Source organism: Pongo abelii, chromosome 2 (genome assembly GCF_028885655.2).
Source record: "Pongo abelii isolate AG06213 chromosome 2, NHGRI_mPonAbe1-v2.0_pri, whole genome shotgun sequence".
In the NCBI taxonomy this organism is placed as follows: Eukaryota; Metazoa; Chordata; class Mammalia; order Primates; family Hominidae; genus Pongo; species Pongo abelii.
Window position 1 is genome coordinate 79,841,807 of NC_085928.1, and position 25,417 is coordinate 79,867,223.

Sequence of the window (25,417 nt, forward strand, 5' to 3'; positions counted from 1 at the left end):
CCAAGGTAAATCATCAGGACAACTTGTTTAATAGGAATTTATTTGGAAAATAGGGAGAATAAATGGAAAATGTAATATTGAATCACTAGTTGAAGAAATAAAGTTCAGTATTTCTCCATTTGAAAGAGAATCAATGAGCATTTGTGTCAAACAGATTAGAATTCCTAGGTAAGTTTATTCTGGACTTTGATCAAGGCAGAATCTAATGCTCTTTTACTGCAGATCTACATATTCGCTTCTTGGAAAGAAAAGCATTTTATCGTGTTGGTGGAAGAATACTCACATGATTGCTGCTTTTTCTTTTCACAAAGAGATCTGTTTCCTTTATTAGAATTGCTTTATACAAGAATGTGTGGAAGAGGGAGCAGGTGGTTGCCCTGTATTTCCTTGTATCATTTGTTTCAGGTAAATATAGCTGGAACTAAAAAAATGTCAGGGGACAGCGCTCTTATAACTTCTATTATAGTTGTTTCTTTTTTGAAAAATATCAACAGAAAGAAACTTATTTAAGTAGTAAATGTAAACTTTACTACAGCATAGGGATAACTGTAAATAGAACCATCATATTTAGATTATATTAAATATTCAGTTTGGTTTGAAAGGCCAATGCCCTTTCTACCAATTGAGGACTATGGCATGAGCTTTGAAAGCTTTCTGCCTCAGGCAAAATTGAGCTGAGCCACTGCTTTGAAGTCGAATTAGGACACATTTGCTTTTATTTCTGTAACTCTTATCTGCCTCAGTGAACTGTTCTGTAATTTCGAAAATCACAATGAAGCCAATATTCAATCAATTCAGTATTTTTATATTAGAGCAAGAATCAGATTAGAATAACTGTCTCCTTAAAAATGAAAAGGGCCAGGTGTGGTGGCTCATACCTATAATCCCAGCACTTTGGGAGGCTGAAGTGAGTGGATTGCTTGTGCTGAGGAGTTTAAGCCCAGCCTGGGCAACATGGTGAGATGCTGTCTCTACAGAAAATTAGAAAATTAGCCAGGCGTCATGGCATGCACTGTGGTCCCAGCTACTCAGGTGGCTGCGGTGGGAGGATCACCTGAGCCCTGGAGGCCAAGACTGCAGTAAGCCATGATCTTGCCATCACACTCCTGCCTGGGCAACAGAGTGAGACCCTGTCTCAAAAAATAAAAGAAAAGAAAAAATCTGAGATCTGCATAGCCCTGAAATATAGTATTATAGAATTCCTTGGTTAAAATTTTGCCTTTGACATGTGGTACATCTGGATGCCTCTCATTCATTCTTACATCTGTACCTTTATTGACCAATTCAACACACATCTATTACTTAAAATGGTGTGCTGGTAAATAGATAGGTGGAGTGTTGAAAAATATAATAGGGATAAAGAAAACCCATTTAAATAACAAGAATATGGCTACTACTAGAAATTATTTTTAGATTGAAATGTCTTTATGTCATTTAAATGACATAAACAGCATCATTTCCGGGAGGCTCATAAGAACAGGATATGGATAGAATAAGAGCAAATTTCATGTTTTTGCTAATTTTCACTTCTCACTGTCTAACTGTTCCTTATTCCCAAGTAGTGGAAATTGTGAAAGAGACTCTGAATTAGACTCTGAATCAGCTATTTCTTGAGGGGTAAATCTTTAATTGATCAGAAATTATTTATTGCATTGAGGTATACTGTAAAGAAGGAGCAATTGATAGGAAAGTATCAAATATAAAATAATGACAATGGAAGATTTGATAAAAAGGCCAATTGGTCAATGTAAAAACTACTTTCAATCAAAGATCAGAAAGAGATCATTTCTGAAGAGATATCTGCACTCCCATATTCATTGCAGCACTGTTCACAACAGCCAAGATATGGACTCAGCCTAAGTGTCCATCAATAGGTGAATGGATAAAGAAAATGTTGTATACATACATGGTGGAATATTATTAAGCCTTTACAAAGGAGGAAATTCTGTCATTTGTGACAATGTGGATGAACCTGGAAGACATTACGCTAAGTGAAATAAAGCCAGGCACAGAAAGACAAATATCACATGACCTCACTTACATTTGGCCTCTAGAAAAGTCAAGCTTTTAGAAATAGAGAGTAGAATGGTGGTTACCATAGGCTGGTGGTGGGGGAGTTGGGGAGAGGGGAATTGAAAAATGTTGGCCAAAGGGTCCAAAATTTCAGTTAGATAGGAGGGACGTGTTTTTGAGATCTATGGAACAGTATGGTGACCGTAGTTAGTGATAATGTATTATGTAATTCAAAATTGCTAAGAGTATATTTCACCACAAAATAAGGATAAGTATGTGAGCTAGTTGATATGTTAATTAACTTGATTTAAGCATTTTGCATTGTATACATATACCAAAACATCACACAGTACCCCATAAAAATATATAATTATAATTTTTCAATTATAGATAAACATTGTTATTATTATTTTTTTTTTGAGATGGAATTTTGCTCTTGTTGTCCAGGCTGGAGTTCAATGGTGCGATCTCAGCTCACCTCAACCTCCGCCTTCCGGGTTCAAGCGATTCTCCTGCCTCAGACTCTCGAGTAGCTGGGATTACAGGCATGTGCTACCATGCCTAGCTAATTTTTTATTTTTAGTAGAGACGTGGTTTCTCCATGTTGGTCGGCCTGATCTCGAACTCCCGACCACAGGTGATCCACCCGCCTCGGCCTCCCAAAGTGCTGGGATTACAGGAGTGAGCCACCACTCCCAGCCAGTAAATATTATTTTAAAGTTTTTTAAGACTCAAACATTAAACAAATGAGAATTTTAACTGAAATCTGAATTTGAGCAGTAACCTTATATTTCTTCATGCATATTTCTCTGTAACATCAGGAGGGCTTTTTTTAGCTAAATTATTAAAATTGCAGAAAGGCTGTTGCAATTATTTTTTCAGGCTTTGAAAGACTTTTCTACAGAGTCATAGAGTAATAGATTTTTTTCCTGGACATATCTCCATAGCCAAGATAGACAAGGATTGGAAAGATAGTGTAGGGGGGTAGGAATAAATGTATGTATAAACATATATATTTATTACTGAGGTAGTACAAACACTATTTTTATTACTCTTTTCTATCACTTTTCTCAAAGCCTGTAAAACTACTATCTGTATTTGACTTGAACCTGAAGCAGTTTTGAAGTCTCCAGCGTATTCTTTAATGCCTAAAGAAATTAGCATTTATAGAGACCTACCGGTTTGAAGGGCAGACTGGGATTACTTTTGATTACTGATTCTCTAGGGGCATTTTTTTTGTCATGTTTATTTTGCATATCCAGACATAATTGCATATCCTTTCATAATCATGTACTCATATAGCCACTATTTCTTAAATGTCAGATGGCTCTGATATATTTTAATTGTGTAATTTATAATGAAGCCCTCACTTATTATTTTAACTGATTCAGAAAAGGTATCATTCAGAAAGAGTAAAAGATTCCTTTTAAGATAAGGGTTTTTTTAATGATGTTTAACTCTGATGAATAGTTTGATGTGCTACTAATGGTCAATAGTAGTACTGTGCATGCGTGTGTGTGTGTGTGTGTGTGTGTGTGTGTGAGAGAGAGAGAGAGAGAGAGAGAGAGAGAAAGAGAGAGAAAACAATTTCTCCAGCTTTCTAAGGAGTCATTCATTGTCCCTGGTAGGAAGACCCTTGTGATTTGGCAGGGCGACTTCATCGTCTGCTAATGACCTCATTTCTGTTTACCGGTGAAAATGGACATTTTATTAAGCTTTTAAAAATCACCCGTAATGCAAGAAGAGAACAATGAAGCCCCCATGACATTCCTTAAAGGAAAGAGTTTAAATTTTCATAAAAGAAAATGAGATGTAATGTGGAATGGACAGTGTTATCATGACGCAGCACCTTTATTCACTAGCCCTTAATTATTTCAGATATTTTATTGCACATTTTCCCTGTCTGTATGGTTCTTTTGTATCATTTGCAACCTGATGAAGCCCCTCTCTGGAGTTAGCTTCTGAGAGTTGGTGTGGGAATGATAAACCAGAAGCACTACCTTTGGATTCATTAAAGGATGGGCTTTCCATAGTTAGGTTGTACTAAAGAAAATTTCCATTTTGCAAGGGCAGTGTAAATTTTGCATATCATTTTAATAGCAAGGCAGGTCAATCAAATCGTAATTGTCTACAATTAGCACTCCCATGAGATGTAAGCTTCTTTATCCTCTCCGAGACTGAACTGAAAAAGAAATTGTTATTTACTGTCACTGAAGTCATAGAAAATGCTTGCTATTCAATATAAGCGATGAGGAAAGTGCGAGTCTGGCAGCAGGGCTTTGGCATAAATTTAAGATCTGCACACCAAAATGCACATTGTATCAAGAGTGGCTATGAGCAAAATGTGCTATTACAAAGCACTTTCTTTCAGCACACAAAGCAGGTCTTGGCAATGAAATGTCCAGTTTTAACAGCATTTTGGTTTGGAGCTAATCTTAAGATTGCTTTCTAGCATTTTCAGGGACTCTGAACTCTTTTGAAAAGGTACATTTTGATACTAAAAATGAGTAAGTAGAGAAGAAATGCATTATATTTCCCAGTTCGTTCTATCTGAAGTGCCAGTGCTATCATTTTGGGAATCTTTTCTTGAGTCTCATCACTGTACCAGAAAGTCCAGGTACAAGTTGGAGGTTGCAGGAACTGAAAGTTTGAGACTGTGGCTTGAGGGAATTGTCTAAGCTTCATAAAATATTACAGTAACTCTATCCAGCTCTCACTATGTCACGTTCTCTGCTGTGAAAATTTAAACTCCTTTCTTTAGCAATGCCATGCCTCTTTAGCAGCCTTGCCAAAGGAAGGAGGTCAATAAATGTCTTGCCAATGCTGTTGCTAGTCCTCTTCAGTCCCCCCAAGCCATTGCTGGGCATCGTGTTTTGAGTGTCATTGAATTTGGTCCCATCATTACACTTCTTCATCTTGAGATGTCTTTGGAGCAAGGAGTGAAGGGTAGTCAATCCCACCGAAAGAACTTCAACTGGAGATGAGAGAGGGGATGTTCTCTTTAAAAAAATTCCTCATGAGAAAAAGAAAGGGTACAGAATGCAAGCAAAAATACAAAATAGCTTCCAGAGTTGCTCTTCACTTTTTTTGCATTTACAGATATGGAAGTAAGCACTTCAGTTGGGCACGTGAATGACATTGCTATATCAATAGCAGCAGCCATGGTACCCGGAAAGAGATATTTGTTAGGAAAGACGCTTCCCTGGAAGAAGCATTAAAAATGAAGACAATGAGGCAGGTGGATCACCTGAGGTCAGGAGTTCAAGACCAGCCTGACCAACATGGCGAAACCCCATCTCTACTAAAAATTCAAAAATTAGCCGGACATGGTGGCGGAAACCTGTAATCCCAGCTACTCGGGAGGCTGAGGCAGGAGAATCACTTGAACCCGTGAGGCAGAGGCTGTAGTGAGCTGAGATCATGCCACTGCACTCCAGCCTGGGCAACAGACCAAGACTCTGTCTCAAAGAAAAACAAAAGTGAAACTAAGGGGTGACAATATATCGTAGAGTCACAATGTGATGAAAGATGCTGGTACCCACTGGTGTCAGTTCCTGAAAGAAAATGGTGGAACTGAATATAGTGGAATAGTATCTCAGGAAACTGTTATCTCTTGGATAAGTGTTATCTCTGTTACCCAGTAGAAATGGCTCGTATATGCTCAACTAAAAGCAGAGACTAAAACAAGAGAGAGAAAAAGGGAATAGTGAGTACCAAAGTCTTAGGGGCCTAGCATAAGCTTTGTGAAGCTTCGTGTAGGAGTTAGGACACCATGGTAGCCCTACAAAGCCAAGAAGGGAAAAAATAAAATAAGACAGTTAAGGGAATGTTAAGCTCATAACTTGGTCTCTAGATATCACTGGCCTAGGACAAGGTTCAACAAACCTTTTCTTAAAAGGTCAGATAAACATTTTAAGCTTTATGAACCATACAGTCTCTTTTACGTCTACTTAACTATAGCATAAAAGCAGCCACAGACAATAGTAATTGAATGAGTGTGATTGTGTTCCAATATGTTTAGTTAACAAAGCAGGCAAGTCGTAGTTCACTAACCTGTGGCCTAGAACCAGCCCTAAAATATGAGGTGAGAAAGGAAATAGCATTTTGAACGTTTTTCCTCCTTGCTCATTGTTCTCCTTATCTTAGGACCCTCGCAAGTCAGACTTGGTAGTATCCTAAATCAGAATGGATTAGTAGACATTTATAGTCAAAACAAGGAAACATACAATATATAATAGTGTCATCCACAAAGCAACAACTTACAATACAGCTTTTAAAAGATAATGCAGCAAAATGTTAAACATGCTGATAGATGTCTTTTGCTTTACAGTGCAGACTCTTCAATCCTAACCATTGACTATGTGTTATTTGAACCTTAAATTATCCTTAGTTTTCTACATTGTTTTAGATCATTGAGTACATACTGCATCCCAGACTTTCCACCAAAGTGGTGTGGTTTGTAAGCATCAGAGCAAAATTCTCTCCTGATTGTATGAATCGGTGATAAAAATCTTGAATGACATCAAGCAAGCTTTCACACACTTTTAAATATGCTTTGTTTTAAAGTAGGTCAGACTTTCCAGTTGGCATCACAGAAAATGGCCCAAGTTACTTTTAAATTTTGCCTAACTGCAATTTTGTTTGACACAATTTCTTCTGGAAAGTGGCCATAGAAGGATTAAATCTCCTTCATAATAGAATTTTACAATGGAACTACAAATAAAAACTTAAATGTCAGTATTATATGTATTAATGTATCTCCAGGTAAACACCAGAGTGACATATTTCATGTTAAATTGACTGGTCTTATACTTAAGTGACCAGGGAAGGAACGTAGCTAGAGGCAGAATGTCATTCATCACATATTACTTTTTAGAAAGCAGAGTTTCAGGACTTCATTTTTTAAATTTATAGCTTTGATTGGTAAAACTTCTTGGCTTTTGAATTTAAAAAAATTCATATTCCTAGTATTAACATAGCATTGTTAATAGAAAGCCCACTGGCCAAATTGTTTGGCATAATGTGCTTGTGATTTACACAGGAGGTTGTGAAAGGTTTTGTGAAGTCTAGCTTGTTTGAGTATATCAAATTATCATTTTTATTACAGCTTTTTATTTATCGTAGTACATAAAATGATTTTGAGAAATCTCCAAAGAATGCTGACTTGATATGGATTTTTCTTTGATACAATTAACATTTATTACAAATGCAGATTTTTATGATAAGTAAATTCTGATAGTATTACCGTAGTTTTTTTTTACTATATTCAGAATGCATAAATCACATCATTCTCAAATATTTTCAGTCAGAATGATATATATATGTACATATATATATATAAGCATAGTCATGGAGGCAATAAATGAAAAGTTAGTACAGCTCTTCTCTCTAAGACATAAAAGTTATGTTTCATTCCATCTCAAAGAGAAAGTCTATAAACAAAGATAGGTGCTACAAATTTCTGCATACCTCTCATGACAGTGTACAACTCTATTAAATGCAAATTTGATTTTTTTCTATATCTCCAAGGGTGAATCTTTGAAAAAAGTAATCAATCACTAATTTATTTGTTTGGTGGTCGTTGTTTGATATCTCTTTTGGAATACCTCAACATTATATTGATCTTATAATCGTATTAAATAAAATCTGATTCTTCTTGAGGCTTTCCAATTACAGCCTTTCTTTACTTTTTTTTTTTTTTTGTCTCTGTTCATCTGTTTTTTTGTGTAAAAATTCTAGCCAAAGCACTTAGCACTGTACCTGGCATATAACAAACACTTGATGATTGTTAGCTATCATCATTATTTGTGTTAATTTCCTATTGCCAATATAACAAATTACTACAAACCTAGTGGCTTTAAGTCAGCAGTTCCCAAACTTTTTAGCACCTGGGATCTGTTTTGTGGAAGAATTTTTTTCCATGTACTGGCGTGGGTGTCAGGGAGAGTTTGGGGATTATTCAAGCACATTACATTTATCTAATATGTACTTTATTTCTGTTATTATTACATTGTAATATATAATAATTATACAACTCACTATAATGTAGAATCAGTGGGAGCCCTGAGCTTGTTTTCCTGCAACTAGATGGCCCCATCTGGGGGTGATGGGAGACAGTGACAGATCAGCAGGCATTAGGTTGTCATAAGGAGCACACAGCCTAGATCCCTCGCATGTGCAGTTCACAGTAGGGTTTGTGCTCCTATGAGAATCTAATGCTGCTGCTGATCTGACAGGAGGCAGAGCTCAGGAGGTAACGTGAGCAATGGGGAGCAGCTGTAAATACAGATGAAGCTTCGCTTGCTTGCTCACTGCTCACCTCCTGCTGTGTGGCCTGGTTCCTAACAGGCCACAGACCAGTGCTGGTCCGTGAACGGGGGGCATTGGGCACCCCTGCTTTAAACAACACACATTTGTTCTTACAGTTCTGTAGATTAGAAGTCCAACGCAAGTCTCACTGGGCTCACATCAAGGTGTCAGCAGGGCTTTATTCCTTGGGGCTCTAGGGGAGAATCCATTTCCTTCCCTTTTGCAGCTTCTAGAGGCTGCCCATGTTCCTTTGCTCTTGGCCACCAGCAAGTGATTATATGGCTTAGACCTCTGCTGGTGTAGTCATACCTCCTCTGACTCTCCTGCCCCTCTCTTTCCCTTCTAAGGACCCTGGTGATTACAGTGGGCCTACCAGAATTCACAGCAAGATGGCTAACTTAATCACCTTTGCCATGTGCATAACTTCCCTATTGTTCTTGAAACAAATTACTACAACACAAATGTATTCTCTTACAGTTCTGGAGGTCCAAAGTCCAAAATCAGTTTCACTTGGCTAAAAATCAAGAAATTGGCAGGCCTATGTTGCTTATGGAGTTTCAAGGGGGCAATCTGTTTTTCTGCCTTTCTGGCTTCCAGTGGCCACCTGCACTCCTTAGGTCATGGTCTCTTTCTCCATCTTCAAACCAAGAGCACAGCATCTTGAAATGTCATTGTCTGACTACCATACCTGGTTCTGTGGTCACGTTTCCTTTTCCCTTACTGTCACCCTCCTGCCTCTCTCTTATAAGGACTCTTGGGTTTACATTAGGCCCATCTGGATAACCCAAGACTGTTCCCATCAAATGATCTTTAACTTAATCGTGTCTGTGGATTCCCCCTTGTCATATCAAGTAACATATTTTCAGGTTTTAGGCATTAGAATGTAGACTTTTTCTGGGGACAGTTATTCTGCCTACCCCACCAGTATTAGGCCCAGACTCTCTCTTAAGCGTACATTTGAATCTCCCAGCCACTCACTGGACATTTGTGTCTAGATCCTCTGTCTGAGTCTCAAAAACTATTTTTACTATACCTTTTTCCAGCCCCAGAGTGGCTCCTCCTACTTTTCCTGTTTCTTCCATTTATCCAAGCTCAAAACCTTAGAGTTAGTTTTTCTTTGTTGTTCGTCAAGGACCTTTACTCTCTTGATTTTCTAGGGTTGTGTTTGGGAGAATTGGTGGAGGAAGATCATTGGATTATTCAGTTACATATCATTTCAATAGGTAGACCGTATTATTGTGCTTTTATTATAAAATTATGCTTACTGTGCTGCTGAGATACAAAGAGGAAGGGAGTGTTTATAAAACCATTTTTTAAAATGGCTTTCAATACTATAAAGTATATAGGATGTGTATTTTCTGGACAGTTTTATACGGATCACTGAAATTTTGCATTGAATGCTTGTTCAAGAATGTAAGCCCAGTGTAATTCAAGGGATATTAGTATACCACTCTGAGATAGACCTCCTAATTTGCCCGATTACACTAATTCCTAAACGAAAGATGCAGAAATCCTAACTTCTACAAAACAGAAGCTTCTTTCCATTTGTTTTCAAATTTTATATGAAGGTTTAGGGCTACACAGCAATTTGGCCCATGGAGATGGTGAAATATTTTCTTCTTTGGTGGTGAAATCTGTAAATGGTGAATTTTTTTCTTCTTCCTCCAGTGGGGATCTCAGAGTAGCCTCACACTGTTTTTCTCTGGGATGCTGTCTTGCCTTCACTTGTCTGGAGGGCAGGTACCAAGAATCAGTCAGGAGTCAGTTTGCATATTTAAAGAATGAGAGTGACGTGAGGGGATTGTCTTATCGGAAACTGGGGAGAGGGACAGTTATCCCTAGGAAAGGAAGTCAGTGAAAATGGGCATTCTCTCAGAATTCAAGGGGGAGGAGCAATTTTAAATACAGAGGAGAGTCTGTTACTCAATTTCAGAAACCCCATGTTGAGATTCCCTGAGACACATACACCAAGATGGGACTAAAGGATCAGACTTATTAAAAAAAACTGGAGAAGTTTTTTTTATTAAAAAAAAAAAAAACTGGAAAAAAGGTGAAGGAGCAGAAATGGGCAGAGAGCCTCAGACTGAGAGTCAGGTCCCATGTTGGTGAACAAAGAGTGGGGAGGAAAACTTGCTTAGGAAGAATGTCAGACTACAGCACAGTTCTGAGGATGCTGTAGCTGTAAAAATGGGGAGTTGCCGAGCCAAAGTTGCCCATTAGAGAAATCCTTCATGGGGCAGGAACGAGCCAGCATTAGCACCTCCATCCAGTTCAGTACTAGGAGCAGCGCAGGGAGGTGTGTGGCCACAGAGCTCCTGGGGTAGCAGGTAGAGGCCATCAGTCTACTGTGTTCTGTGCCGTAGGTTCTCTTGAAGTGAAACCTAATGAGGAACCTCCATGTCTGCACCAGTCTACACCTTGATTTGTACATATCCACTTCATGTTCATTTTGGGAGCAGCCTTAAAATGATTTTAATATTGGCTTCCTTCCTTCTCCTACCAGTCCGTCAGTTACTGTGTCATACAGGCAAATCCACCACAGTATCTCTGTAACTATATAATAATGTTTTAAGTATCAATAATATTAACCTTTGGATTAAAATAAACATTATAAAGGGAGTTATGCAAATATTTTGAGTTGAACATTTTCAATCAGAATTATATTTATGATATTTATTCCAAGTGTTGCATGGAGTTATTGTTCATACATTCTTATTACTGTATAATATTATCTTGCATGAATTCACCAGATTTTAGGTTTTCTGACTCTGAGTGAGAGTTCTTTTTCTCAACCATTTTTTTTAGTATAAACTGGGTTAATAGAATTGACTTTTTATTCCTAATGCCCTGCTAAGGCCTGCTATATTGGAGAACAGTAGATATCTGGCTGGATAAAAGGGAGAAGGACAACCTTGCTAGTTTCATGTGTGGAGCACTTTGGAAAGCAGAGAAAGATTGCTTTCCCTCTTTTACTGCAAAGTGAGGTTGCCAGAGCAGCAGGAAGACCCAGAAGGGCTCTTGCTACAACAGCTGCCAGTTTTAACAACTGCAGAACAAACTCAACCTACCTTGCTAGTGTTGTTTTCCTCTATGGTTTATTCAGTACTATTGCAAGAGAAAAGCATCATCAGGATAGGCATGAGAATAACCATAATGTTTGAGGTGCATTTGTTTCATACAACCCAATAAGTGACTTTAGAGCTCACAACTTATCACATGACTGACTGAAATTTCATGAAACATTATACCAATATGACAGCATGATTTAAAGATCAGTTTGAGGTTAAAACTAATGTTTCTGGATGTCTGTATAATTTGCAATTGCCTTGCTAATTTTTGGAAACATCAAGCACTTGCATTTGCATTGTGAATGGGAATTAGTCATCCTGTTTTATTTCTTCTAGGTCCTTAGCATGTTCTCTTCTCTGCTGGCCTTTTCCCATGTTCTTCACTCTACCTGGAGTGCTTTTATCCCTGCTTGTTGGAGTGTTCTCCTGTCCTTTAAGGCCTGTTCTTCAGCCATGAAAGAATGGCACCTGTCCTTCCTCTGAAACTCATGGGAGCTCTCATCTAACCCTTCTCCTAATCTCATTGTTATTTGCATATTGATTTACTGTTCCCTTTACCAAAAAGAAAGACCTTCACCATTGGAATTATCTCTTAAATATATTTAAACTTGTTATTCATTAAATTTATTTTGATTCCATGTTTTCCAAAAGTTTTTTTTTTTTTAAACTCTTTTGCAAAAGCACTACGGTAATGAATCAATACAGTAGAGTTAATGCAACTAAGAGAAAATAGGGCTTAGGAAAGCAGGAAGCCAATAAGCCAACCACAGTAACTGTGCTTAAATCTCAACTTGGCGCTGAACAACCTGGGTCTCCAGAACAAAGTGGCATATTATTATCTAGCCCTCATTTTCATAAAAGAGAAAAACAATGGTTCCTTTGCAGAAAACTGATTCACCTTGGCCATAAAGTTCAAGAAAACTCTCACACTGTACTTTACATAGATGTTAGTCAGTAGCATAATTGTATCCTCAACTAACTCCATGAATCTTTATTGAGGACCTACTAAATGCCTTTGGGTGTTTCATTTTGCTAATTTGGAGGAGGGGAAGGGCAGGTGAAATAAAAACTAACATCGCTTGTTTAACAAGTGATAGGAGGACAGACAAGTAAGTAGAATGTTACATACTGATAAGTGTTTTCATTGAAATAAGCTTAGAATTACTCTATATAGGAGCATCGACCCAGAGAAGGAGGATTAAGGAAGAGTTCACTTGAGGAGGTGATCCCTGATGTTGGAACCAAGCTTTGAAAACCATTTGAAGCTTATCTCAAAGAATGCGGTTGGTGTTGAAAGTGGAGAAAGCCAAAGACAGGACAGAGACAACAGGAGTTGTAGGCCCCAGAAGCAGCATGTGCAAAAGACTCAGGGACGAAAGAGAGCATGGGGCTTCTCAGAGGCTAAGGTTTTGAGCAGGACCTTGACCATGAAGGGCCTCATATTCAGGTTAAGCCATTTTGCATTATGCCTGAGAGGTTAAAGAAATTTGCCAAGTTTGATGTCAGGAATTGACATGATTAGATTGTTAATTTTGAAATATCATGGTAGAGGCAGGATGGAGATATGAATTAAAACTGAGAAAGACCAGAGAAGCTTGTTAGAAGGTGTCTGAAGCAGAGATATTATGACAGTAATAATATTGCTCCCACCAGGATGCTAATCAACGGTGTCCTCTATAATAATAAAGAATAAATTGAGAGTCATTTCTCTTAACGCTTCTCTTCATGGCCTGCAACAAAAACACTCAGCACTACTTGGAAGTAAAGTTGATGTTTGTATAGATACATTAAGGACACAATGGAAAACTGTCCTTAATGATGGAATTTCTTTCTCTCTTCAACAATTTTATTAGAACTGTCATACGCTTGGATCTTCAATGAATACCCATCGTTTGTTGAAGAAGATAGTCGAAGATTTGTCTCTCAGGAGACAGGGCACCTCTACATATCTAAGGTGGAGCCATCTGATGTGGGAAATTACACATGTGTGGTGACAAGTATGGTGACAAATGCCCGAGTGCTGGGCTCTCCAACTCCTTTGGTGCTACGTTCTGATGGTAATGAAACTTCTCCAAGTGCAATTCTGAGTGCAAATGGTGCTGAGGCTGCAAACAGAAGCAATTGGAAAAATGTAAAAAGTACATCCAGAAGAATTGTCACTTCGTGTTTTTTGGCACAAAGACTATTTTATGAGTACAATGACAAAAATGATTTGATAACTCATAGTCCTTATGCATAATTCTTACCCAGGGCAAGCTTCATAATTTGCAGGGACCAGTGCAAAGTAAAAATGAGTGGCCCCTTGTTCAAAAATCATTAAGAATTTTAAGACAGCAATGGCAAAGACTTAAACCAAGCATGAGACCCTTCTGAGCCCAGGGCTCAGGTTGCACTCCCATGAAGTCACCTGTCCTGACCTTTGCCAGCTTGAGGTTTTTAAAGCTCTGGATATTTTGTTATAGGCTAAAAAGTATCACTAAAAAAACCATTAAAGAAAAAAATCTGTTTCATCAACACCTTGATGGCTGTTTAAGGGGAGTCTATGAGCTGCCGAGGAAGCAGATCCGTAAGCCTGGGTAGTTGACCCATTTACACAAAACCATATTTGATACAGCATAATGCTATGACCACAAAGCATTGAAGCACGTTTTTCCAGTCAGTTATAATTGAATTTGACCTTTCCCATTTATTAAGTCATTGTTTCTTAACTCCAGGGAGCCATTTAGTAAGTTTAAGATTGGTATCTCTGCTACTAGGGTATCATTAAGTAAATTCCCTGCCATAATTTTTGTTCTTTAGGGAAATTTCAAGGAGCAATAATATATTATATATTTCAGTTTGTCTAGCAATGTCAAAATTGAATGCACAATTTCAAAGCCTCCCATTTTGTGTAATGTAAAAGGCTTAGTGGTTTTCTTGGAACTGCTCTGTACGTGGTAACCTATGAATCAGCAAATCCAAAGTTCTTAAATGTTTATTAATATTGCATGTTTGACCCAAGTTAGTTCAGGTTTTTTAAAGCTCTGGATGTTTTGTTATAGGCTAAAAAGCACCACTAAAAAAATTATTAAAGAAAAAAATCTGTTTCATCAACAACTTGATGGCTGTTAAAAGGGAATCTGAGCTGCATAGACTAAATTTTATTTAATTGAAATCACTAGAAGAGCTGGTTCAAAATGGGAGCAAAAGAAAGTTTTATTTAAGAAAAACGAGGCAATTCTAAAGGAAATATTGAAACGATTAACTTTATATTGTGGATTTATAGGTGTGATGGGTGAATATGAACCTAAAATAGAAGTTCAGTTTCCAGAAACTCTTCCAGCAGCTAAAGGTTCGACTGTGAAATTGGAATGTTTTGCCCTTGGAAAGTAAGTTTTATAACATTTACTCCTATGTGCTGAAATATTAGGTTGCTATAAGAAATCAGGATGGTTTTTGAAAGACTCTTCTTTTTTATTTTCTAAAATTTGCTTTCATTTTGAGGCAAAGGAAAAATAAAATGCAAGGGAAATGCACATATAAAATTTGGTTTGAAACTTTAATATTTAAAGTCGATTTGAAGAAAATTACTCTGCCTGCCTAATTTCATAAAATAAATTGGTGGGGTTTTTTTTTCTTGTCCATTTGCTGTAATCTAATATAGTGGATCTGTATTAGGCTTTTTTCTCGAAATCATGTCAAGAAAAATGCAGTTTATTTTATTAAAACATCAACTTAAAGAGTTAAGTTAAATCTTTTTATCAGGTTTATATAATTGACCATTGAAAGTGGTTTTCTGCATTTAAAGTCCTGTGCCTTCTTGTTCAATCTTAAAAGCTTTATTTTCTCAAGTCAAAAAGGCTTCCAGACAATAGCAGACAACTTGACGATTTTCTTCTTAGTCCCATACCTCAGATTAATTGGAGAAGAAGTGATGGGCTGCCATTTTCCAGCAAAATTAAATTAAGGAAGTTCAGTGGTGTGCTTGAAATCCCCAACTTCCAACAGGAAGATGCAGGTTCCTATGAATGCATTGCTGAGAATTCACGAGGAAAAAATGTTGCCAGAGGGCGTCTCACTTACTATGGTGAGCATCTGCTTTGGGCAAATTGGAGTTGTAGCTTTTACTTTCTCATCTATAAAATATGGTTGTTGTTTAGGGGTGAGAGATTATAGCAGAATCCCAATGTTCAACTTGTTGGTTAAACATTTTGTTCAACATTTTGTTAAGTGATGATAAACATTTATCATAGGGGGAATTAAAAAGAAATAAATTTTTGTAATGAAGTTGGTGACATAATATATTTATTTTGCATTTTAAAATGATCCATGAAAAGATGAAATATTTCATATTTTTTCCTAAGAATAACCTCTCACACACATAAACACATTGGAGAGAGATCTCTTTTCTGTCTGTCTTCTCCTCTAGAAAATAGGTTTTGTATCTTTCTTTGTTACCTCTACTAAAGAGAGAAAAAAAAAACTGCCTTTTGGGAAAAGTTGCAATTACTGTATTAAACAAACCACATGAACTCTGGCTCTTGTTGAGTTCTTCAGTGTTATTCTATCCCTTCCAATAATGTATCTGTACTCTGTTTGCTGCCTTTAATTTGCAATCACTTTTATTTGATGTACTGCTCAATTTGGGTAAGGAAAGAATAATAATGTCACCTTTATTTAGAGTCTATTTGTAGGAAAATTAGATTAACTTTTTTTGAAATTTGTTTTCAAACCTCTTATTTTAAGGAAACTAGGTTTTTGATGAAAACATGACTTAGAATAAATATATAATTTTACAAAACGGACTTATAAAATATATGGAGACATATATATTCAGCTCAGTGAATATATATTTGCACTTTAATCATTAGAAACATCGTAAAACTAGTGGGAATTGACCACTCTTGTAAAAGGTAAATTGCATTATATTCTATTTATTTTAGAAATTGGAAATTGAAACGTCTTGCAATATGTCCTTGGATAGCATATGTGCAAGTTGCAAGGAAGAAAAGTTTGCAAAGGCAAATACTAAAATTATAGGTCTTATGACCCCCCGCCTTGAAAAATATGAAGTCTACCAGTGCATTACTTCTGGCATGATTAACACTTGTTATTATATTGTAAGATTTTAGGATCTGTCAGAAACAAAATGGAGGCGTTGTTTGGTAGCATGAGTCATTCTGTTTTGTAACTCTCCCATCTTGTTGCATGATTAGTTTAGAATGTGTAGCACAGAACTTACGCAGGTTTCAGGGTCTTTGGGTTCCTAGGATTCTATGGAAATAGGGGGTGAGGGAGCAAGCACTTAACCCATGTGGCTGTCCTGCTCTAAGGCCCCAACAAAGCAAGTAACCTTTTCTCATATTCTAGCCTACTTCCTTCTTTCTGCGCAACCACTACTTGATCTAGGATAAGAAGTGACCATTATGGGAACACACAGGATATTCCAACTGTATTAATGTTTCAGTAAAAATATTTTTAGCTCTATATAACAGAAACCCTGTATACATAATAAACAATTGTATGCTTCATATGATGAGGAAATCCAAAGCTAAATTGTCATTTAATTACCTTATCATCAAGCCACGACCCAGTTTATTTGTGATTACTTTTTCTGCCCTTGTCTATTTTTTTTTTTCCTGTTTCTGCATGTTAGTTTCCATTATGATCACAAAATGGCTGCCAGCAGTGACTAGCACATCATTTGTTACTCATCCTTCCTTTCTCCAAAACATCTAGAAGTCCTCTCCTCAAACCTCACTGGCTACATGTTCATTCCTAAACCAATCACTGGCAAGGAGAAATTAGATTAGACAATTAAGTGCTTCACTTTGGAACAGAGAATAATGTCCTGTTTCTATAGACAGTGTGAGGTGATGGAAGATTGGACAACTGAATTAAAAATTGGTGTTATTTTAGGAATAAGGAAGAGAGGAAATGAATGCGCAATAGAAAACCAACAGTGTCTGCTATACTTAGTAAAAGAGGTAGACTATTGCTTTAGTCCATTGTGTAGGTAATATGATACATACCTAAAAAATAAATCAGAAATTAATGGCATAAAGCATTTCATGAAAGTTGCCTTACAATTTCTGTTTAACGTTAATATATTAAGTAGATGCCATGCAGTTCTCTGATTATCTGCTCTAATATTTCATGTGAAAAATAGTCTATAGAACATTTGCATCTCATATGATGGAATAAGGGGAGAAATCAGAATTGATGTGGCAGTTATGATTTCAGGATTTTTTAGTCCAGCGAATTATCCTCCCATTTGAAGAAGAATATTACTATGGGAAGCTTGTGGGATTTTTTTTTTTTTTTTTTAGAAACTCTGGTCTCTATAAGAGGCTGATGTGTGAGTCTATTCACAGTCATATTCCATCTCAGGCTGATCATTCCTGAAAGAAAAAGAAAATGTGTTTTAATATAGAGAGAAGTGACTTGGTACTGAACTACACTTCATACTGAGCAAGTTATATATATATATATATATACACACACACACACACACACACACACATAAAAGAGAAAACTTAGACCAATACATTTTCTGTAAAAGCTAAATAGCCATAGTTTCTTTTCAGTTTCATTTATAAAAAAGTAATTTTATGAGCTAGAAATGGAAAGACAAATCTTTCCATGGTTGCAATTAAATAGAAATAGATAAACTGTTTCTCCATATGGAGGATGCAAATGTGAATCCCACAGTACACATCACATGCATAATGCAATGTGAAACCAGTAAGACATCTCACCTCCCAGTTTTGGATTTAAAACACAAGCTGAGACTTGGCTGGATATACTGTATATAGTAAGTGACTTTCATTGTAAGTGGTACGATGCTTTCATCTGTAAAATGAATTTTCCAAATACCCTCTAAAGCATAAGTTGAAAATGATAAATCCACTTGATTGAACTTATTTGCATACATAATTTAAAGTTGCATCAGTTACTTCTTTTTCTGGCAAAAAATCACATGATTCAAGTTGAACCAACCTATCCATCTTTTCCTGCTTTGATCTTAATTCACTCAGAGGTTCTTAAGATGCTCACTGGTTTGTATTTAATTAAGTTATTTCTAACTTGTGGAAAATATTTTTTCCTCAGCTATAGAAGTTTCTCTCCTATGGATGTTAATTTTTAGTTCATAATTAAGAACAATATATGCTGTCATTCACTTATTAAGTTATCATCAGTTGTGATCTCATGATTCAAAAATACACTTGGAAAACAAAATCAGTTTTGTGTACCTGTATTACTGTCTACTAATAGATATCTAAATAATATAATACAGTGCTCAGAATTTTGAAAATAGAGAAAGCATAATTAATTTGCCTTACGAAATAACAGATTGCAACATCCATCCTCAAATGTAGAAATGTTTCATGCAGCCAATGAGTAGATACTTAGTGAACAAAATATAATTCTAGCCTCTGTTCTCACTTCAATCTGTTACTCATTATCATGTCCATTTCTATTAATCCAGATAAGATAATAAAATAATAAATACATTTTATTTGCTGGGTGGTTTAAATTTCTTTTCTTCTCCCTTTTCTTTCATTGAAGCAAAGCCTCATTGGGTTCAACTCATAAACGATGTGGAAATAGCCGTGGAGGACAGTCTTTACTGGGAATGCAGGGCGAGTGGCAAGCCCAAGCCCTCCTACCGATGGCTGAAAAATGGAGCAGCCCTAGTGCTAGAGGTAAGGTAACATGGACCTAAAATGGATTTAGAGGCCTGGTAAATCCACCCTTTCCTCACTTGGTGTTTAGCAAATGCTTTCTTTAGTCCCTAGTACCAAAATAAACTGTTGAGTTTGCACACTTTCTTTTACTTCTAAGGAGTGGTACAGGAGGAAAAATATCAAATCAAGTACCCAGTCTGCCAGTGAGGAGAGCTTTTCAGCATGGCATTTCACTGGGAAGAAGTCATGGTGTGAATTTAGTCTGTAAAATAATCTACTGTTTTTTTTGGTATTGAAATTAGAGAAGGCCTTACTTTAATCAAATTTAGGATATAATTTCCTTTTCCTGTTTGACAACTTGGTGTGGCCTCTGGAGAATGAATGTATCTATTACTTGGTTACCTTGTTATGTAAGTACTTATTTTCTCCATCACTCTCCTTCTCAAGCCATGTAATTTTTGCCCTTTTTTTGTATACTAAGTCAATTATGTTGTTTCAATTTCCATACCTAACCTTTCACACTACCTAGAAACTCTGGTAAATATATGTGTTTCCCAGAAACCTTTCTAATCCACAGATTTTATAATGTTTTTAACTTGCATGATTTGAAAAAACATAGTGAAAACATTTCCAACTGTTGGCATAAAAATCAACCTCATAAAACATTTTTTAAAGTCATGGTACATTTTTAAGAAACTTTAACTGTAGGGGAAAAAGTGAAATGGTTGCATATTTTACCTCTTGCTTTGTTATCTATTTTATGATATACTTTTGGACTGAAGGATGTTAATTCGTATTTCTAATGTGTAGCTATTATGTAAATTAGTCTTTCACATTTAAAATAAGGAAAAGATTAAATTTCAGGCCATCCTGTCTAATACTCTCAGAAAAATGCAGGAAGTTTGTGTATGAGTGAAATGATAGTCAGTTCATTTTTATTCTAAAGTGGTATGTTTGTTTGTATGAAAGACATTTTTATTATCATCTAGGAGAGAATACAGATAGAAAATGGTGCCCTTACAATATCAAACCTAAGTGTGACTGATTCTGGCATGTTCCAATGCATAGCAGAAAACAAACATGGCCTTGTCTATTCCAGTGCTGAGCTCAAAGTTGTTGGTAAGACTGATTTTCTCTGTTCTTCTCTTAATTTTTTGTCTTAAATTCTTCATTGTTTCCAGAAGCAGTAATATTTACTTTTCACATTAGGTTCCTACATCTAATAGTATCTACAGTATTACAACACGATCATTCACTTTCTAATCAAGGCATACCTTTTAACAGTTTCTAAGGAAAAACAGCAATTATGGCCAGAATTGAGGACCAAGGGTTAAGTTAATCGACAGTAGGAATCAAATATTGTCATAAGATATCCTTATCCACCTCCAATATTACCAACTAAGCAAAGCCTTTTAGGAGAGTAAGTGATTTTGGTATTCTCTGCTGCTGGTCCATAATAGCAAATACCAAAATTTGAATCAATCATATTTGATTCAAAAAGAGTTGCCTTTGCCATTAGTGGCTCTGTTAGAAGCATGACACATTGGATACATTGAGGCTTTCATTGCCCAAGGCTCCACTGCTTGAAATTATAGATGATCTTCTTCTTGTACTTTAGGTATAGGAGAAAAAGAAAATGTTCTATCATGTTTAAAGCAATTGTCCAGAAGAATATTTACATTGCAAATGATTGAAAATCCAAGCAAAACACCATGGCATAGTGTAGCATAGCACAAATGAATGGAAGGAAGGGAGGAAGGGAAGAGGAGCAGGAGGGCTTGCTCATCAGTTTATGTTATTAAAATGGAGAATTTGGATTTCAGCATAATTTGGTCCAGTGTTCAAATATCATCACCATTATCAGGTTCTATATGATGTTTCCCAACGAAATGAATTTATTACCACAGTCATTCCAGTGGAAGAAAGATGGCTGTCTTAATTTCTCAAAGGGAAGTCAAAGTGTTGCATGCCATTGGCCCCATATAGCCTGATTTGGGTTAATACTTGTTTCTGAACCAATCCATATGGTCAGCAAGTGATAAGGCCCTGCATGATTTAAGTCTGTGTTTCTCAACCAGGGACAATTTTGCCCTGAGGGAAATTTAGAAATGTCTGGAGATATTTTTGGTTGGTGTGGGGAGGTAGAAGACCAGTGTGTGGTATTAGCATATTGTGGGTGAGGGACAGAGAGCCTGCTAAATATCCTACAGTGCACAAAATAGCTTCTCACAAAAAATAATTATCCAGCCCAAAATGTTATATGTCAAGAGTGATTGAAAAAACCCTGCTTTAATGGGCTGTCTCATCTCTAGTCCCTGGCAGTTAGAAATGCATCATCTGTACCAGGAGGACTGATGCCTGGAGGGATGATCAACTGAAAATCTGGCTGCTGTTATCCATGACAGAAAAGTAGCATATTATGACAAAAAGAGAGAGGAGTTTGCATATAAGTCTTAACTTGAAAAATTGTAATTATATTGCAATAAATTAAGCTGATGAGCCATAGTTTATCCATCTTTAAAATGGGTGGAGTCCTACTCAACGTACTGTGTGGGATTGTTGTGTATGAAGAAATATGAGGTGCGTAAACAAAAGATTGTACTCAAATATAAACAAGTTTTTGTTTTAACAAAAATCACTCTTTTATGATTTTTAATTTTTAAGGCCAACAACCTCTGGATACCATGTTTTCTTTACCACAATCACATGTATAATTACATAATATGATTCAGCCTAAGATTTCCACTAATCAAATAAATAAATTGTATTCACTTGGATTTGCCATAAGACACAACATTAGCTATTTGGAAAATACACTAGGTTTTTAACGTTTTTCACATTTGCAGTAAAAGGAAGAGTGATTTTTTTTTTATTAACATACCCTTTCATTCAAATGATACAATATTATGTATCTTAAATGTTCAAGTGTTGTTTCAGGATTAACATCCCATGAATTATTAGCAAATGTAATATTTTCTACACATTATTATATTTCATGCAATATTATAGCATTTAAAATAATATGTGCGCAATATTATTTTTCCCCAGTTTGGAAGTTCGACCTAACAATTTGAACATTTTATTGTAGAACTTGATACATGCATATGTATGAGAATATTAATTCAGTGCTTAGCCTCTGTTCTCAAAGCTTTTGCTGAGCTTTGTTGAATGCTAGGCACTGTACCAAGTGCTATGTCCTAAAGGTTAGCAAGAGAGACAACCCTATTCCTGTCTTCGTGGAGCTAACATTTAAAAACATTCTATACCAAATGTTTTCCTTTCATTTAATAAACACATGATTGAGCTACTTTGAATCTTCACCATAAACTAAACATTTCTGTATAAAGTAATTGTCTCACAATTTAGACTTGCTAGAAAACATAATAACATGAATTATCCTGTGTGTGGCACACAATAAGCCAAGTAAATCAAGCACTGACACCCTGAATGTAAAGAAAACTTTTAAAACTGTAAAAGTGGACCTTTGAAATTGACAAGAAGTTCTGTAAATGATCCACTTCTCCTTCTCTCCTTTCTTGCTTTTCAGCTTCTGCTCCAGATTTTTCAAAGAATCCAATGAAGAAGTTGGTTCAGGTGCAGGTGGGCAGCCTGGTCAGCTTGGATTGTAAACCCAAAGCCTCCCCAAGGGCACACTCTTCCTGGAAGAAGGGGGATGTGAGCGTGCAGGAGCATGAAAGGTATTCTGATGTCAGAAAAGTGGTCATTTACTTTCCTCTCACTTTCCATACTGATGTCAACATAGGTTTTAAATATGAAATGAAACAAAATAGCATTTCAGTAGCATATGAGATCTTTAAGAACTAAAATAGTAGTATTTTTGTTCTTTAATACCTTTGTAAGAGTATTCAGTTTTTTGAAATCTAAACACAGAAAATATATCTAAGGTCTTCCCACATAGAATACTTTCTCTTAACAAGGATTTTCTTCCTGAATCTCTGGGAAGACTCAACCAGAATGATGAAGGAATGTTGGTCCCAAAAGCAGATCCACATCCCAGGACAAAGAAAAGAAGGATATATAATAACAGCACATTCTAAAGAAATACAAATATTGCTGTTATCCTGTACTCAAATAATTTAGCATGACTGGTATTTAGTTTAAGCAAAGGCATCCCTGATTTCCTGGTTGTAATTGTAACACTGAGATGAAGAAGCAGAACGGGCTTAGTAAAAAGCACAGACTCTGGAGCTAGACTACCTGGATTCAAATCTTCATTTTTGCCTTTACTTGCTCAGTGCTGTGACCTAATCTTTCTGTACCTCATTCCCTTATTTGTTAGTGGGATTGATAATAGTTCACACCTAATGTCAAGAATTGTTATGTGGATGAAGTACATAAATATTAATAAAGCACTTAGGTAAACACCTGCCAGAAAGTAAGCATAAGTATTGGCTATTACTGCTGCTTATCTATTATAAATTTACTATATATTTATTATTTATGATTACAGTTTATTGAGTATTTATTGCCAGGGATTATGCTCAGAGCTTGTGATAAGCAGAATAATTGGCCCCAAAGCATCCCTCTCCTTATCCTAGAAACCTGTTACTATGTTATATGACAAAAGGTAATTAAATTTGAAGGTAGAATTAAGGATGGAACTAAAGTCGTAGCAGTTGACTTTAAAATAAGGAGATAATCCTGGAGTATCTGGGTGGGCCCAAAGTAATCACCTGAGCCCTTAAGAGAGGAAGAGGAAGGCAGAAGGATTGGTCAGAGAGCTGTGATAATCACAGAAGAGGCAGGAGAGACCTGAAGCCTGAGAAAGACCCTGATGAGTGTTGCTGGCTGTGAAGATGAGGGAAGGGGCCAGCAGTAAAAAAAACAGGGACCTCAGTTCCATGACCACAAGAGGCTGTGAATTCCACCAGCAACCTGAATAAGCACAAAATGATTCCAGATTCAGAAGGATCGCGGCCCTTCTGAATCTTGATTTTAGCACAGTGAGACCTATACTGGACTTCTGACCTCCAGAACTGTAAGAGAACAAATTGATGTTGTTTTAGGTCATCAGGTTTATGGTCATTTATAACAGCAATAGGAAACTTAACACAGAACACTACATGAATTATCACCTTTAAATATTTCTGCAGCTAATGAGAAAACAGAAACTTAGTGGAATTAATTTGCCTGAAGTCACATAGCCAGGATTGGGAGCCATTCTGTTTGACTCTAGGATATAACCACTAAGCTTTATCAGTGCCACATTTTGTACAGGGAGCCCAGAATCTTTGAGGTGGTCTCAGCCATTGAAGTCATAGAGTCCAAATTATTACTTTGGAAATGAAAGGAATACAAACAAACAATAAAACCTTAGGCCAAGAAATGTGGATTTGCTTTTCTAAAATCACAGCATCAGATTGCACATGACCAGGTTGAATGGCTTTTAGATTATAGGCCTAAAGATATATTTAGACAAGTTGGTTACAACAGCACAATCTGCAGTTCCTCCAGTATTTAGCCGAAGATGCCTTCATTAAAAAGCAGACACAGCAGGATGACAAGATAAAATTGTGAATTGAGTGGTTCAACACAATCCAGCCAAATGCTAGGCTGCACAGAATAGATTTCTGGAACAGGAGGTTAATTAGTGATTTGCAGTTTAATTTTGTAAGCCAGTTTAAACAACTACAGGCTTGCGGCACAAACTAGTTAATTTTGGCTATGCTAGAAGTTAACGCTTCATATGGTACTGCTGACATTTTTGTGTTCAAAAAATTTTTAATTGATTAAATAGTACACATGAATTAAATAGACATTATTTCCCATGGATATCAATGCTTTGTACAATGCTAAATCAACTTGTCCTCATAGTAGCAAATATAGTAGGTAGAGGCTTTTAATCTTAATTTTTAAAGAGGATAAAAGGATTAAGAGATTTAGCTATTGATACACAAGGAGATATTTATATCCACTATCCACATTGTATAGTGATGGTGCTCGTAAAAGTGTATAAGTTCCAGGATCTAACCTGGAATTTCTGATTTAGCCACTTAATACTTTAACCTATACTTAATACAAGTATAGATTCGTGGCACAAACTATTTAATTTTGACTCTGCTGGAAGTTAACTCTTCCTTTAGAACTGCTGACATTTTTGTGTTCAAAGGTTTTTGAACGCAAAAATTTAGTGTCATTAGATCAGCTATGTAATACCTCTGAACCTCCATTTCCTCTTCCATAATATAGAGATAATATATCCTTCCTTACATAGTCACTGCAAAATCAGGATTTAGCCTGATATTTGTACATATACATATACTGATCTATAAGAATGAGATCATGTTATAAATAAAATTTTGAAAGTAAAAGTGGCTGAAAAAGAATTTTCTGGTTTGT

At 36.3% G+C, this 25,417-nt stretch overlaps 1 protein-coding gene across 4 annotated transcripts in view; it reads left to right on the forward strand.

Moving 5' to 3' along the window:
• CNTN3 (contactin 3) overlaps positions 1 to 25,417 on the forward strand; it is a 353,908-nt gene that overhangs the window by 231,916 nt on the left and 96,575 nt on the right. For 2 of the 4 annotated variants that reach the window (XM_024245434.3, XM_054551883.2), the window contains exons 6-11: positions 13,244 to 13,447; positions 14,656 to 14,758; positions 15,272 to 15,456; positions 18,939 to 19,075; positions 20,047 to 20,176; positions 22,605 to 22,755. In XM_024245434.3, the coding sequence (XP_024101202.3) occupies positions 13,244 to 13,447; positions 14,656 to 14,758; positions 15,272 to 15,456; positions 18,939 to 19,075; positions 20,047 to 20,176; positions 22,605 to 22,755 (910 nt within the window). The remainder of the gene's footprint in view (positions 1 to 13,243; positions 13,448 to 14,655; positions 14,759 to 15,271; positions 15,457 to 18,938; positions 19,076 to 20,046; positions 20,177 to 22,604; positions 22,756 to 25,417) is intronic. The other 2 variants (XM_054551884.2, XM_054551885.2) reach the window with 2 other exon arrangements.